A 16,739-nucleotide genomic window follows, 5' to 3' on the forward strand; every position below is an offset into this window, starting at 1 on the left:
GATTATGGAAAATTTGGGCAAAGTGGAGAAGATGCCAGGATGTGACATATATCATTTTGAAGGCAATCGTCCCCTCAATAAAAATTAAAAAAAAATTTTGAAGGGAATCGACCACGCAATAAAACTTTAAAGTTATTTACATTCCTTCAAAATGATGTATGTCACATCCTGGCATCTTCTCCACTTTGCCCAAATTTTCCATAATCCCTCAAAGAGTCATTACTAAATATTTATAAATTTTGAAAAAAAAATTTAAAAATAGTCAAAATTAATCTTGGATAAAAATAACTTTAAATTTTTATTGAGGGGACGATTCCCTTCAAAATGATGTATATGGCATCCTGGCATCTTCTCCACTTTGGCCAAATTTTCCAAAATCCCTCAAAGACTCAATTCTTATTATTTATAAATTTTGTAAAAATAGTCAAAATTAGCTTGTGATGAAAGTAACTAACAAATGTTATAGCTTGGTCGATTCCAAAATTACCAAATTTTACAAAACTTCTTGAAGACTCAATGCTTATTATGTATAAATTTTTAAAAAAATATTTAATAATAGTCAGAATTAATTTAGGATGAAAATAACTTAAAATTGTTATAAAGGGGTATATCGTTACGTTACGTGAAAACATATTTGCAGATATATTTTGACGTAAGAAAATACGTCAAACATATTTAACTCGGCATATTTATATTCACTCACTTCATTGTTTAGCACTTTTTGTGAGGAATTTCTATGAAAATTTTCGACTACATATTTTTTGATCTGAATTTTTTAAGTGGTCCGATTTCTGGTAAATAATAAATCTAACAGCAGACAAGTATCTCCATCTGACTATACTAAAATTAGAAAAAAAAATTATAAAACTTTTATTATATTAAATTTTAAACAATTACTTTGCTCTTACATTGTAGAATCCTCTTTGACGTAGTTGGAGATTTGTTTGTTTCACTTTCCATTCTTTATAGTTTGCTTAAATATTTTACAAAACCAAAAAATCCCTGTTTGTTTATTTCTGAAACAGCTGTTAAGTTTTATGTTTGTTTCTGACATTCTAATATTGTTCCCGCTTAACTGGACAACACTTTTTAATAGAAACGAAAACGCTATTAATTTCATGTTTCTATGTTCAATATTATAGAAATTTCAAATAGAAATTTTGAATAACAAAAAGGTAGCAAAAAGTCCCCTTTTATGGATTTTAAGTTAATCTACATACTTAATTTCGTGTTTCTACGTACCAAAAAGTCCCCTTTTATGGGTTCTTACTTAATCCGGGATCTACTTATATACTTAATTTCATGTTTCTAGCTAATAAGAACACATTAGTGCTGCTCTGCTTTGCTTTTATAAACACGGAAGTACAACAGCAAAGTTTACTATGTATTTTGTTGTTGTTTGTTAATAATTTATGCTGAGCATGAACAAAAAAAAACTGGGTTCCTTTAAAGATATACAGACAAAAACACATTTAAAAACAAACTTAACTAAAAAAAGGTGTTGCTTAGACGGACATCGCTAAACCGAATTCGACGCCTAGAGGAGTTACAAATTGTATTTGTACCTTATGAGAACACAAAATTAATATTTTTAAATTATGAACAGAATAACAAATTTATATACATATACCTAGTTACCTGTTACCTCATTTTCCATACAAATGCCGAAATTCCTAAAGCGGAAAATATAAGTTCTAAAAAATTATTTTTATTAAAATGCCCACTGTGAAGTTATTTACAGTTTGTAGATATACTTTGTATATATTTAGCGAAGATACATGTCTATATAAATGTGGGACCGTTGTGAGGATCGGTGTTTTGCGTTTTTTAAATCTTTTATTCAAATCAAAATGTTTTTTTCTTCAAATTTGACCAAGTTTGGATAGGGCTGAGTGGTGCAGTTTTCCGATGAAAATTTATTTCTATAAAAGAAAGAATATTTGTTTTGGAAAAAAAAAACCTTAAAAATTCGGTCCATTTAATATTAAAAAATTGAAAGCAACAAGATTATCAACACTTGCAAGTGTACTTTTTGTAGATGTTCTCAACAAGAATTATATTTTAAGTTTAGATCATAAGTGAAAATGTTTTAAAAATTTAATACCTAAGATGATCAACTTTAAGGGGCTACCCACAGGACCGCATTCTAATCTTGATCATCTACAACTGTCAATTAATTCGACACCTCAGCTCCAAATTGTTCCACTAAATTATGTTGTCTAAATCATGCGGATTTTTAAAAATTAAAAAAAAAATCGATTTTGAAAACAATTTTTTTTTTCGAATTTGTATCACTACAACGTTAAACTATGAAATGTATTGACCATTAAAATTATTTCTGTCAGTTTTAATTCTAATACAAAATAGATAAGAACAGACTTTAAAGTAAAAAAATGTTTGATATATCCTAGTATAAATATAAACCATAAACGCATCAAATTTACCTGAATTTCCCAGCTGTTCAAATTTTCCATTATATCATTTATTAAATTATTTGTATTGACAATTCGCTTTCGAATAGATTCATCATTTGCTCCTAAGGCGGCCAAGCATTTTAAAGCTGCGAGCTTCGTTTCCGCATTATTTATTTTAATAAGTTGAAATAATGATCGTAATAAGTGGTTACAAATTGCAGCTGTCTTCTGGAGTTCTGCATCGATCTATGACGATAAATAGTCAGAAGAAATGTAAATCTTCATGAGAGGAAATGATTATTACCTCAATCAAATATGACAAAGTTTCAGCTGCAGAAGCCCTAATAGAACATTTAAAATTCTCGGAACACAAACGAATTAAACAAGGAAGAGTTCTATGTAATATCCTAAAGTCAGACGAAAGTAGAGTTCCGGATCTGTATATATACGTAATACATTTCGCAGCACATAGTTGTATTTCCGCAGAAAATGACCGTGAAATAAATGAATTAAGTGTGTCCAACAATGTCCGTCCTTGAAAACTGAAAATATAAAAATATTGTTAATTAAAATTGCTTGCCCAATTTAGTACGATAAATGTCAAATTAATAAGATTTCGATTTCGGTGATTTTTATACCATAGGGAAAGTTTGTAATTCTGTCCATAAATAACGGAGATGTAAGTAAATATACGAGACAACTTCGTAAAATTTCATCAAAAAAAGAGAATGTTATGCCGCTATTATGGTTTACTCAGTTGATATTGAAACTCAACAACTAAATTTCTTTTTGGTTTCATGAATTACAACTAATTTCGGATAAAATAAATAAATTTCAATTTAAAATATTAGGCTGTTATCGATAATACCAAATAGAAAAATTTTTAGAAGAGTTGAGTTGTAAACCATAATAATACAATAAGTGCATTCTTTGAAAAAAAAAACAAACATCATTTAAATAGGGTGCTGCTGAAAAATAATTTTGCAGCTTAATTTAAAAAGGAAAGACTTAAAGAAATGAAATATTTTTTCACGATATTTATTTGTTAAGTGTTTCAAATACAAAACAAATGACATTTTGTAAATAGGTTCAGTAGTTCTCTTGGTATTCACTTTTTTAGAAATCTATATTCGAATACGATTGTTCAAAAAAATAGGCGTACCGTATATTTTCTATCCTAAGTTAGATAAATTTTCTTTATTTGTAGTAAATATTAAAATTGTGATATACAACTGTTATATTTAGATGATTTTGAGCTCAGTTCACAATTATTTCATTTAAAATCCTGAAAGAAAATGTCAGAATTGACGAAAATGAAATCTGTTCAAATATTTTGAAAATTATAAAAATATCGCGAATAAAATATGAAAATTCTCATGGTAATTTCATTAAAATATTATTTGAATACTTTAGGAAGTCAAATATTTTAAAATCTCACATAAAAAATAAACATTTCATTTAAAAATTATAAGAGTTTCCCATAAACGCTTATCATTTTTTTAATTAATCCAATTAGGGCGCCCCAAGTTAGGCAAACTAAGCCAAATTGTAGTTATTAATCTTCGTGATCAATATTCAGTTCAGATTAATTTTTAAACAAATCTTTTTAAAAAAAAAAATTAATTTCAGACCATAAAGCATATAGTGAAACCCATATAGTTTGCCAAGTAACACATTTAGAGGTGGTTCCATAAATGGATGAATTTTTAATGCATAAATACGACAACAAATTATGTTTTTAAATATAAATGAATTCAGAAAAAAATTGGAAGTCCATTAATCGAAAAATATTAAGCTCTAACCAACTTTCAAGGAAGTTGTATAATAGGAATGATTCATGATGGGTCTTGACAAAAAGGGTATAGTCTAATAAATTGAAAAATGGTATCGTACCCCAAAGTTGAAGGTACGCATAATAGCCCAAGATATGCTCTCATATTCACAATAAACAAATTTAATAAAATGGCGGTATTGTCGTATAAAAACATTTTTGATTCGAAATTGGTGGAACCTCGTTCCATAGGAAGTAGGCCTTACTCGGTTGTCGACTAACTGATTCTAAAGCTAAACGTTAAAAGACCTTGCGTATAACATATTTTAAGGCTTTCTGAATAAATGACTGCATATTTGTTGATAATCGGCCACGACATGTGTCATCAAGCTCCTCAAAACCGTTGTCGGAAAGACATTAAGTTCCGGAGGCTCATATACCCAAATTCTAAATAAAATCTTTACAAAAATTACTGCTGTTGTACTGCCACACATTAATTAATAATATTTTACATGAATGTGCTTTCGTTTTTGTTTTTATTTTAAAAATAGTTGAACTTAAATTAAATACTCCTATTATTTTGAACAATAGATTTTGTATATAAATTTAAAAAAATATGTATTTTTTGATATAAATTGCTTCAATATTTAAATTAAAATTAGGGAACAAGTTAAATAAATAAATTATAAAAATATTTAATTAAAAATCTAAATCTTTCACTAAAAATTTTATATTCAACATTTTTCAAATTTTCACTCCTATTATTTTGAACGCAACTGTATGTATGAGTGGTTGTATTGCGGTTTTATTGTTATACGTATTTTATTGGTTTTATAAGTTGCTTTTTTATGTTTTGTTATTTCTAAACCAACTGTATTTTAAACACAATATGGTGAAGAGTTTATAAAATTTGGCAAAGGCGAATGTTAAACTCTTACTTATTTTATAAATAACCTAATCTCGGTTAGACCTGTGGATGGCAGCAAAACATCATCTGGTTCCAATATAGATACTATTAAAATGCTTCAATACTAAAATTTGGTGAAATTAATTCGGACTCTAAGATCGAGATCTTTGGTCTTGAAACTGTGAGGTTAAGTAGCAATATGCCAACGTTTAGGATTAAATATAGGGAGGCAGTTATTGATATTACCCTTACTAACCATAACAAGGATTTTATTAAAGATTTGAAAGTAAATACCGATTATTCCTTCTCCTTTAAGGGATCTTACAAAAACTGATTAGTCAGGGATTCTGATGGACACAAATATTTTGTGGACCCTTGACTTGGTTAAAGTTGTAGATAAATTCACTACCTTGTCAAAGTTATAAGCTATCCTGCCCCATGAAATTTCCGGGCAGGCATAAGCAACATAAGCGTTATACCAGTAAACTACTTGATCAGAAGCCAAAGGTTAAAAGGTTGTTGAATCAGGCCAAGTTTACTAGACTTCCAGAAACTTTGAACAACTACTACGTCTGCTTCAATAAGTAAAAATTGATATCAAAAGAGCGAAACAGATATTATGGAGAAATTACTGTGTATCTGTGTAACTGAGAATTCTAGCCTAAACCCCAAGGTCTTATGTTATATTCAACGCGAAAATAACTCAGTCTATCTCGGAGATACTCTCCTTGCTTATTCAAACTTACTTTCCGTTATTCATCAAGTCGCCTTGATACCATCTTAGAAGGTAGAGAGTGGTCATTGTGTTACAGGCCCGGATCCACGGGGGGTAAAGGGAAATTAAAAATTCTCAAAGTTCATAAAGAATATTGTCGAAATTCTCTATATTAGTCGTTGCGAGTATTATTACGAAAATAAAAGAAGTCCATTTTCCTTATTAAATTTCGAAGACACCGGTTTTAATTTTTTTTTGGTTTACATTCGAAATTATATTATTATTTCCTGTTTTTCCATTTAAAATTATCCGAATTTCAAACCATAATCTAAAATGAAAATTCTTAATTTCAACTGTTTTGTTTCAAAATAAATGAAAAAATTCAGCAGTCCTTTTCTGAAATTCAAATGAATAATATAATTTTCAAATTAAATTTTCTGATTCAAATGAGGTTGTATGGGGGCTAGTCGAAATACTGGACCGATTTTAACCATTTTCAATAGGCTCCGTCCTTGTGCAAAGAAGCGTGTGTGCAAAATTTCATCCAATTTTCTTGAAAATTGCGGCTTATACCTTGCGCCAGACGGACGGACATAGCTTAATCGACTCAGAAAATGATTCTAAGCCGATTGGTATACTGAAGGTATAGGACGAATATTTTCGTATGTTACAAACTTCAGAACAAACCCTGTTTTCTTGACAAACTTTTAGTCATTTAAAATATAAAAATTTTCCAATTTTCCAAAAGTACTCTATATATACCTGTTCAACGTGTAGCGTATAATTATCATCATTGTTTTCTTGACAAACTTTTAGTCATTTAAAATATAAAAATTTTCCAATTTTCTAAAAGTACTCTAAATATACCTGTTCAACGTTAACACTTTTTTAACACCCTTTACATGCTTGCTAACAAGCATCAAAATAATTTGTTAAAGATCACTCTAGTTTTGACAGTCAAACAAGTGTGACCCTTTTTTCAAAATAAAAAACAAAATTTGTGAACTCAAATAAAAACAATTAATGAAAATAAATTGAAACAAACAAAAACATTGAACTGAATAAAATATCTATAACAACAGTGAACAAAACCAAAATAATAAATTAAAATACATAAAAACAAACATTGAATTTAACAAATAAGTGTTTTACTTAAAAAGAACAAGTAGGAAGTATAGTCGGGCATGTAAAGAAACTTTTATGTTGAATATTACCAAATTCCAAAATATTTAAGCCATTTATTGATAAAAAAAAACTAAAATTTCAAAATGAGGATTTAAATAGGTCAAATATGGGCCGACCCTCGGTAAATTTGGGAAAAGGATATATTTCTAAATAACAGTTAGTTTTGTTGAGTTTCATTGCGATACAAATGGTTACAAGTCAATTTTAGACGTTTACGTCATTTTTTCAAAGTTCAAATCGGGAGGTACGGTTGTATGGAGGCTAGGTGAAATAATGGACCGTTTTCAACCATGTTCAATAGGCTTCGTCCATGTTCCAAACAATATGCTTGGTCCAAATTTCATCAAATTATCTTGAAAATTGCGGCCTGTACCTTGCGCACAAAGTTTACATGGACAGCCAGCCGGACAGACGGATGAACGGACGGACATGTCTTAATCGACTCAAAATACCTGTTCAACGTGTAGCGTATAATTATCATCATTGTTTTCTTGACAAACTTTTAGTCATTTAAAATATAAAAATTTTCCAATTTTCTAAAAGTACTCTAAATATACCTGTTCAACGTTAACACTTTTTTAACACCCTTTACATGCTTGCTAACAAGCATCAAAATAATTTGTTAAAGATCACTCTAGTTTTGACAGTCAAACAAGTGTGACCCTTTTTTCAAAATAAAAAACAAAATTTGTGAACTCAAATAAAAACAATTAATGAAAATAAATTGAAACAAACAAAAACATTGAACTGAATAAAATATCTATAACAACAGTGAACAAAACCAAAATAATAAATTAAAATACATAAAAACAAACATTGAATTTAACAAATAAGTGTTTTACTTAAAAAGAACAAGTAGGAAGTATAGTCGGGCATGTAAAGAAACTTTTATGTTGAATATTACCAAATTCCAAAATATTTAAGCCATTTATTGATAAAAAAAAACTAAAATTTCAAAATGAGGATTTAAATAGGTCAAATATGGGCCGACCCTCGGTAAATTTGGGAAAAGGATATATTTCTAAATAACAGTTAGTTTTGTTGAGTTTCATTGCGATACAAATGGTTACAAGTCAATTTTAGACGTTTACGTCATTTTTTCAAAGTTCAAATCGGGAGGTACGGTTGTATGGGGGCTAGGTGAAATAATGGACCGTTTTCAACCATGTTCAATAGGCTTCGTCCATGTTCCAAACAATATGCTTGGTCCAAATTTCATCAAATTATCTTGAAAATTGCGGCCTGTACCTTGCGCACAAAGTTTACATGGACAGCCAGCCGGACAGACGGATGAACGGACGGACATGTCTTAATCGACTCAAAAAATGATTCTGAATCTATCGGTATACTTTAACGTTGGACCAATATTTGTATATGTTACAAACATCAGCACAAACGTATAATACCCCCCACTTTAGTGGTGTAGGGTATAAAAAGAACCAGCGCAACTCCAACAACAAACATTTGGCCACTTCGAACCGAATGAAGTGTCGTGTAGTGTAGTGCAGTGCTTTTTACAACAACAAAATAATTATTAAAAATTGCAAAAATTCAAAAATAGCCAAAATTCCTAACGACATAAACTGGTTTTGTCTACAACAAAAGTGCAGTGGCTGACAAAAGGAAACCCAAAGAACTAGAAAGACCCAATCAACAAGGAAACAACAAGACACCCAAATTGAAACACAGCGACTCAAATAAAGAAGACCCAACAACAACGAGTAAGTACAGAAAATCAAATACAATTAAGAGAAATTATTATTTTTGTTGTAAAATCGCTAGCAGGGACTTTTTTGACCCAATTTTGATCCTTATTTTCATCGGTTTGAATTTTAAACGAAATAAACAATGGCACTCGATAAATTTGTAAATTGTACAAATGACCTTTTGGATTTTGAAATGGAGTATACCCAAAACGCAGCCGAAAACAACATTCACTCTCTTGAGGTACTTCGGGTCGAACTTGTTTCTCTGTGGTCACAAGTCAAAATGGCGTACGAAGAGTGTAGGATGATTCAAAAGAAAAATCAATCGATAAAATTACGCTTCGCGAACGTTACAAAAAAGGCGTTTCTGTATACAAATCATTCTTAGGGTCGATCAACGCAGAAATTCAAGCAATATCAAACCCAAGCAAACAAGAACGGATTTTTGCTGTTGGAATCAATCAATAGAAAATAATGACATTTCTTTTGTGCGGCTACCACCTTGTGACACGGACACATTTTATGGAGATTTTGTGACATGGCCATTCTAGACTTAGCAAAATTGAGAAACTTTTTCATCCGATAGAAAAGACTGGAAGAGATGCTAGGAAAATACTTTCAAATGTCTTATTGACCAAAGAAGGTTTCGACATAGCCTGGAAAAATTTTGTAGCTCAATATGAAAACAATCGGATCCAAGTCAACGAACAATAGAAAATTTTATTTGACCTTCCGAACGTTACCAAAGACTTAGGCTCATCAATTGAAAAACTACAACGAACAGTTAATAGTTGTATTCAAGCATTAAATGCTTTAGGTGTAGAAACCAGCATATGGGACCCTTTTCTGGTATACCTTTGCTCATCAAAGCTCCCTCGGACCCTTCTAAAAGAATTCGAAAACTCTCTTCAAGAAATTACAAAAGTTCCGACTTGGGAACAATTCAACACATTCTTGACCCATAAGATTCTAAAATCTGTTGCAGCCATCACACAATCAAATACAAAGTCCGACCAGCATAGGAAAGATAATTCCCAACCGTCCTCTAAGCCAAACGAGTACACATTTTTCAAATGACCACGACCCAAAATGAAACCGGGCCGAAATGTAGAAAATCGTTAAACACAAATAGATCACAGAAAAATCACTCAAACTTTAAATGTCAACATTGTAAGGAATCTCACCATTTGTGGTCTTGCCCTAAGTTCTTAGAGAAAAATATTAATGACAGAATTCAAGACTCATAAATTCATATTACAACTGCCTCTCTATTGATCACAGTGTCAAGGACTGTGAAAGTAAATACAGTTGCAGATTATGTAAGCAAAGACACAATACTTTGTTACACAAGGGATCAGAAACCAAGACCTCAGTTCAAAATAGTGACGCGACCCATCCAAGCACGAGCATCGCAGCACAAAACTCACCCACTCGCGTCAAAAATTCTTCAACAAAACATGTACGTGGATGATGTTATAGCAGGTGGACACACATTAATCGACGCCATTAAATCAAGAAAAGAACTTACAGCAGTTTAAATTTGTCCGAAAACACCGGAACTAAGACTTTTGGAATCAAATGGAAAATTTCATCAGACTCATTTACATTCACAGCACCAGATGTCGAATTGAAAGAAAACTACACCAAAAGAGAAGTTTTATCTACAATTGCCCAATTCTTTGACCCTTGTGGATAGATAGCCCCAATAATAGTAGACTCAAAACTAATTATGCAACAGATTTGGTTAGACAAAGTCGATTGGGATGACATAATAAAACCCTTGACTTGTCTAAAGTGGCAAAAATTCATAAAGAACTGCCCCACAATAAATACATTGAAAATTCCCCGTTGGATCCAATATAGTCCGTATTGCAATGTGGAAATTCACGACCCTTTATGTTCGAATACAATCGGAAAACTCATTCACGTTTCTTCTGGCTTCAAAGACCCGTGTAGCTCCCATTAAGCAAATATGGATCCGTCTTATTGGCAAATCTTGCATGTGGACTTATACCAAATCTCCAAATTCAAAATACCAAGACATATAATTGGACCGGCTCAACAATCGTGCTGTCCTGGTTAAAGAAACCCCCTGCTCATGGAACACTTTTGTAGAAAATCGTGTCTCAGAAATCCTGGACAAGGTTGGAAATCAAAACTGGCAACATATCGACTCAAAAGATAATCCAGCAAATGTAGCCAGCCGAGGATGTACTCTCCAAGAACTAGAAAACCACAACCTATGGTGGTACGGACCCTCCCGGTTAAAATTACCTAAAAATCAATGGCTGATATCAACACAAACAATTTAGAAGCTAAAACTGTAAAATTACAACCACAACACGCGAGACCCATTAAATCGCTTTTCAGATCTATCACGCGCTTATCGAGTATACGCGAGTACTCGTACTCATGCGATTCTGGAGAAATACAGGAACTAACAGAACACATCTTCGCATATCTTCAGCAGAAATTATACGAGAAGAAATAGAATTCATCAAAAATCATATGGACTCAACAATATCATTTCCCAGATGAGCACAAGCATTTGAGACTCAAACAGAAAATCTCCCCAAAATAGCTGTCTTTTGACCTTAAACCCGCAATGGAATTATCAGAGCCAATGGTCGACTCGCTCAATCACCAGCATTGACCTATAATGAACGCTACCCAATATTGCTGCCTCATAACTCGAAGCTATCACGACTTTTAGTTAAATTTATACACAAAATTACCCTTCATGGAGAAAATCAACTAATGACTCGAGTCCTACGAACAGAATATTGGATATTCAGATTCAAACCCTTAGTCAAAAGCGTAATTTACAACTGTAAAACTTGTGTTTTGTACAAAAAACAGACAAATCATGGCTTCATTACCACCAGAACGCACAATTCTATCCAGACCTTTTGCAACAACAGGTGTAGACTACGCAGGACCTTTTGACATCAAAAATTACACAGGCCGAGCGTGTCTTATCACAAAAGGTTACATTTAAATATTTGTATGCATTGCCACAAAAGCCGTACATCTTGAAGCAGCAAGTGACCTATCGACCCATGCTGCAGAACTCCTCAGAAAGGACCGTCTAGACTTTATAAAGTCTCTTCAAAACCACGCGACCAATCATTATAGTCATCAAAATATCGACTGGAAGTTTATTCCCCCAGGAGCCCCACACATGGGCGGCCTTTGGGAAAACGGTGTTATGTAATTTAAAACTCACCTCAAAAAGATGATAACAAACATGAAATTCACTTTTGATGAGCTATCTACAATTCTTACTCGTGCCTAAATTCTAGACCCTTAAGTACTGGTAGCGATGACCCAAATGACCTTAATCCATTGAGCCCTGGACACTTCCTTATTGGTAGTGTATTATTGACTCAAGCTGAACCCGATGTAAGCAGCGAAAATCTGACTCTCATCAACCGTTGGAAACGCTTAAATGTCATCAACCACTCATGGCAACGAATGGCAAATGAGACGAATCATCAAAACCTACCTTGGACCTGACCAGAACTGTAGAGTTTTTGACATCAAGACAAAAATGGAGTCATCACCAGGTCAATTACAAAAATTGTGGTTTTATTTGAAAATTAGTATACTCCCTAGTTATTTACAACATTAATATTGTTCTAACTTTTATTTACAGGTATGGCATCCCAACAAACCCAAAGACCCGACTACTGGCAATTTTCATGCGGCATTTGCATGAAAGAGTAAACCCAAAAAGTATTGATCCAAACACACCGTTCTTCAACTGGAACCTGATTTTTATTCCCACTGCATCCATAAAGATTACTGCAGAAAATGTCAACACCTAGATCAGCACTAGAGCCATTGTTAATCGATCATCCACTATTTCAAAAATTTCGAAGTCGTTTGTCCAAAAATAAAAACGACTATGAAATATGGCCATGATTTTGCCATTTTTGAAATTAAGTCTTACAACGACAGAAACAAGTGGACAACCAAGATAACTGCTTTAACAACAGATGAGCTTCCCAGAAAACCATACACTGGACCCATCCTCGCAGACCCCACTGCTGATTTCCCGTCAAATTCATTGGCTAACATTGACCCTCAATCCAATAATATACTTAATTGAAGTGGAACTAGGAAACGACGTCTTCTCATCATTACGTCGGGACGGAGCTCTATCAACCGAAGCAGGTCAAGTTGTGGCCGAAAAATCTGCCTTGTGCTATTTATTTTCAGGACCCATTCAAAACCTGTAGTAAATTTCACCAAGTCATGGGGGCCGGAACGTTAACACTTTTTTTGAAATACCCTTTACCATACTAACGGTCCTTCTTTTATTCTCTTTTCCTTACTTCTTTTTTTATAAATTTGCTAACAAGAATCAAAATAATTTGTTAAAGATCACTCTAGTTTTGACAGTCAAACAAGTGTGATCCTTTTTTCAAAATAAAAAACAAAATTTGTGAACTCAAATAAAAACAATTAATGAAAATAAATTGAAACAAACAAAAACATTGAACTGAACAAAATATCTATAAAAACAGTGAACAAAACCAAAATAATAAATAAAAATACATAAAAACAAATATTGAATTTAACAAATAAAAGTTTTATACTTAAAAAGAAAAAGAACCAGCGCAACTCCAACAACAAACAGTGCTAAAAGTTTTGTTAAAATTATTAACTTGGAAAATAAAGTAAGTCGGCATTAAAAGAAAAAAATTATTTAAAACAAAACATTTGCATTTTCATCTAGTTTCTCCTGGATTGGTCCTAAAATGAGTTATAAAATTTCAACGCTCAACCGTTAAAGACCATTTGAAATAAACTGTTGTCTATGTCAGTTTATAGTGTACTCAACAAAATAGATTCGAAACTTGGTACAGATATTCTTTGTATAAATACGAAGTTCAAAGTTCTCCAAAATTTAAAATTCATGACGATTTAGATTTTATTGAGATTCAAAGTTCATATTTTTTAAGATTTTTTCAATAAGCATTAAATTTGACATCATATATTTTCTAAACTATTTATCCGATTTTAGTCGTTTTAGACCCCAATGAAAGAGTATGTCATTTAGTTTGACATTTTTTTATTTAAAATATTATAGTTTAAACATAAGAATAATAATATCGAAAAATGTCTTTCAGTCAAGAAAATCTCAAAAAAAGGCATTATCCATTTTCATAATTCCTACCCAACAAAGTGTTCTTAGTAAAATATAAAAATTTCAGAATGGGATTCTTAATTAAATCACCTTTTAGTAAAATAATCCACATTATTTCCATACATAAAGGTCTAAAATCTAAAAAAAAAAATTAATATTAATTACCAAAAACTTATAAATTTTTAAATTTATTTTGAGATTCCCTCATTGCCCCGCTATAATTTTTTTATAGTTTGCTCATGACACTATAAGTTAATTTTTTGTGAAGGAAAACAAAAAATGGAAGGGACCTTTTTTTAGATATCCTTTACTCAAGGACATTAATTTTAACTAAAAAAATTTTTACTATCACTAATAGATATTTAGTAGTGAGTTGAAAAAGTACAGCCTCACTAAGCAATAGTGGTGATACAAAAAAATCACTAAAATTAATTTAGTGATAGTGAAACCCCTTTTTTACAGCTTAGTGCAAATTTTTTTCTCCACTAAGAGGATAGTGGAAAAATATAATCATTCTCTAATGTGAAAGGAACTCAAATACAAATCATTATATTGAATTAATTTATACTCTTTATTACATTAATTATTTAATACTAATATTAAAGTAGTAACAAAATTAAAAGACAAAAAGAAATAGTAATACAAAAAATACGGAAATTTCATCAATATATTAATATATCAAATTAAATTAAATATATATTGGTACATATATTTTTCTTTAATACAATAAAAATAATAAAATAGAAATATTTTGAACATATGAGTTTTCAATTTGTTTGGAATATATTAATAAACACTACTTTTTGAGGTTTTAGTCCATATTAAAGCAATGTTGCACAAAATCTCGATTCCCTATCACGCGAGATAGGACAAGAATATTCTGCTGATGTTGCGTTGACTCACCTACCTATAAGCTTACATGTGTATTTTCTTATTTGAACATGTGTTATTATCTCTCAACTTGGAAAACAAAATCAATTCAGTTGCTGATCAGCATTTGTCAAAGTAAGATCTGTACGCAACTTTTTAAAAATCCACACAGAAATACAACAACAAAATTTTGAGAATGCCGAATTTATGTAGGTGAATGAGAGAGCATAGCTGATAGTTTTTTATATATGAACTTTAATGTACGCTGTCTGTCAAAATACATAATATCAATTTGACAGTTGGAACATACTTTTTAGTTTGCAGTCATTTTATTAGTACAGTTTTATTTTGGGTTACATTTTGTTCTCTGTTCGGTATAAAAGCAATATAAATAAGAAACCCACTTAACGATTTCTAATATTTTAACAACAATAGTTTTCCAGATTTACAATATGTTATATATGAGAGATGACACTCAAATTATTGAAAGTTCGTCTTTTGAATAATAAATTTGAATAATGAAATAGTATCCCAGATTAACCAAATTTTGTATTTAATAGAGGTTGAAAGTTCGCCCGTTATTCTCTAAATATTTACATGAATATCAAAGTACTTCATTTCTATTTACAAATTTTTCTATTTCACGCATATGGGACCCAAGCCATATTTTGTTTTCTTCGAATTTATGTATATAATTCACATGGGCGGTGTAGCTCCCCTCATTAGATGTTAAAGTTTTTCATGCAACATTTCAAGATTCCTACTGTATTAGTTTCCAAGATGAAGGATTTTTTGTATTTAATTAATAATAATTAATATGTGAGATGCCTAACTGTTATATCATCTCCAATATACTGATTTAATATTTTCGTTATATAATTTTAAGAAAATTGGTTCAGCCGTTTAGTAGTCTATATATATATGCATATTTTTGTTCTTCTAAAGAGTGTAAATAATTGAATATTTGAAAACTGAGGAACTTCCTTTAATATTTTGAAACAGCGTGACAAAAATGTGTAAATTATGGTGAAATATATAAACATTCGGTATAATTTTTATACTAAAAACTAAATTCCAAAAAGATTTATTTTTTTTCAATCTGTATTTTGTAGGGTATTCAAACGATTAATCGCCGATCAGTTAATCGATAAATTTTTGACAATTAATCGTTCAAATAAATGAAAATTGCAAAATTTCAAATAACTAATAAAAATAAATAAAACTAATGAACCGATTAAGAAAAACTTATTGCTTAACAGTAAAATTTATGTATATTACATACGAAATTCAATATTTTTATAATAAATTTTATTTTTTTATTTATTCCTTTATTATTCTTCTATAATGAAGAAAATTTATTATATTTAAAGAATCATTTTAAGAATTTCTTCCGATGTACCTACTTTTAAAGTATATTCATACAGAAATACCTCAGATTCTTAAAAAGCAATCTTGAAAAAAATTATATCACTTTTACTTTTACAACCAGTATTGAAGAACATAGTTGAGTTTCTTAAGTATTTCTAATAAGTTTTCAACAAAAGTTATACACTAGCTAATTGGAACGTATGGATTCTGAAACTTGTTGAAAAGTGTCAAAAACATAAAACTAATTAACTTAATTTTTTATGTAGGAAAAGATTTAATTTGAAAAATAATTTATAATATTAAAAAAATAATATAGCTATAAAATGTTAACACTTTTCCGAAAAATAATGTGTTTTAAGTCATATATTTGTGGTCACTATCCAGTTGCATCATAGTATTACATTTAAGTCAAATTTTGAAGGGCCATTTTATAGGGGCTAAATGAGTCAAATAAGGCCTTATAATAACAAAGTTCATAAGGATCATTAAGGCTAGTATAAAAGTTGGTTTAGCAGCGAGTATATTAAACATAATTATAAACTTAAAAGTCCTATTCGGCGGATTCAGTTGTATGTGGGCTATGTGAAATAATGGACCGAGATTAACCATTTTAAATAAGCTTCGTCTAAGGCACCATTAAATATAATGTGC

At 30.7% G+C, this 16,739-nt stretch overlaps 1 protein-coding gene across 2 annotated transcripts in view; it reads right to left on the bottom strand.

The window, feature by feature from the left end:
• Positions 1-16,739, bottom strand: part of LOC111675710 (armadillo repeat-containing protein 8-like) — a 205,909-nt gene that overhangs the window by 72,075 nt on the left and 117,095 nt on the right. For both annotated transcript variants that reach the window (XM_046952829.1, XM_046952828.1), the window contains exons 3-4: positions 2,719-2,956; positions 2,445-2,660 (exon numbers count right to left, since the gene is read on the bottom strand). In XM_046952829.1, coding sequence (XP_046808785.1) covers positions 2,445-2,474 — 30 coding nt within the window. In that variant the 5' untranslated portion in view covers positions 2,475-2,660; positions 2,719-2,956. The remainder of the gene's footprint in view (positions 1-2,444; positions 2,661-2,718; positions 2,957-16,739) is intronic.

This window comes from Lucilia cuprina, chromosome 5, assembly GCF_022045245.1.
Source record: "Lucilia cuprina isolate Lc7/37 chromosome 5, ASM2204524v1, whole genome shotgun sequence".
Taxonomy (NCBI): Eukaryota; Metazoa; Arthropoda; class Insecta; order Diptera; family Calliphoridae; genus Lucilia; species Lucilia cuprina.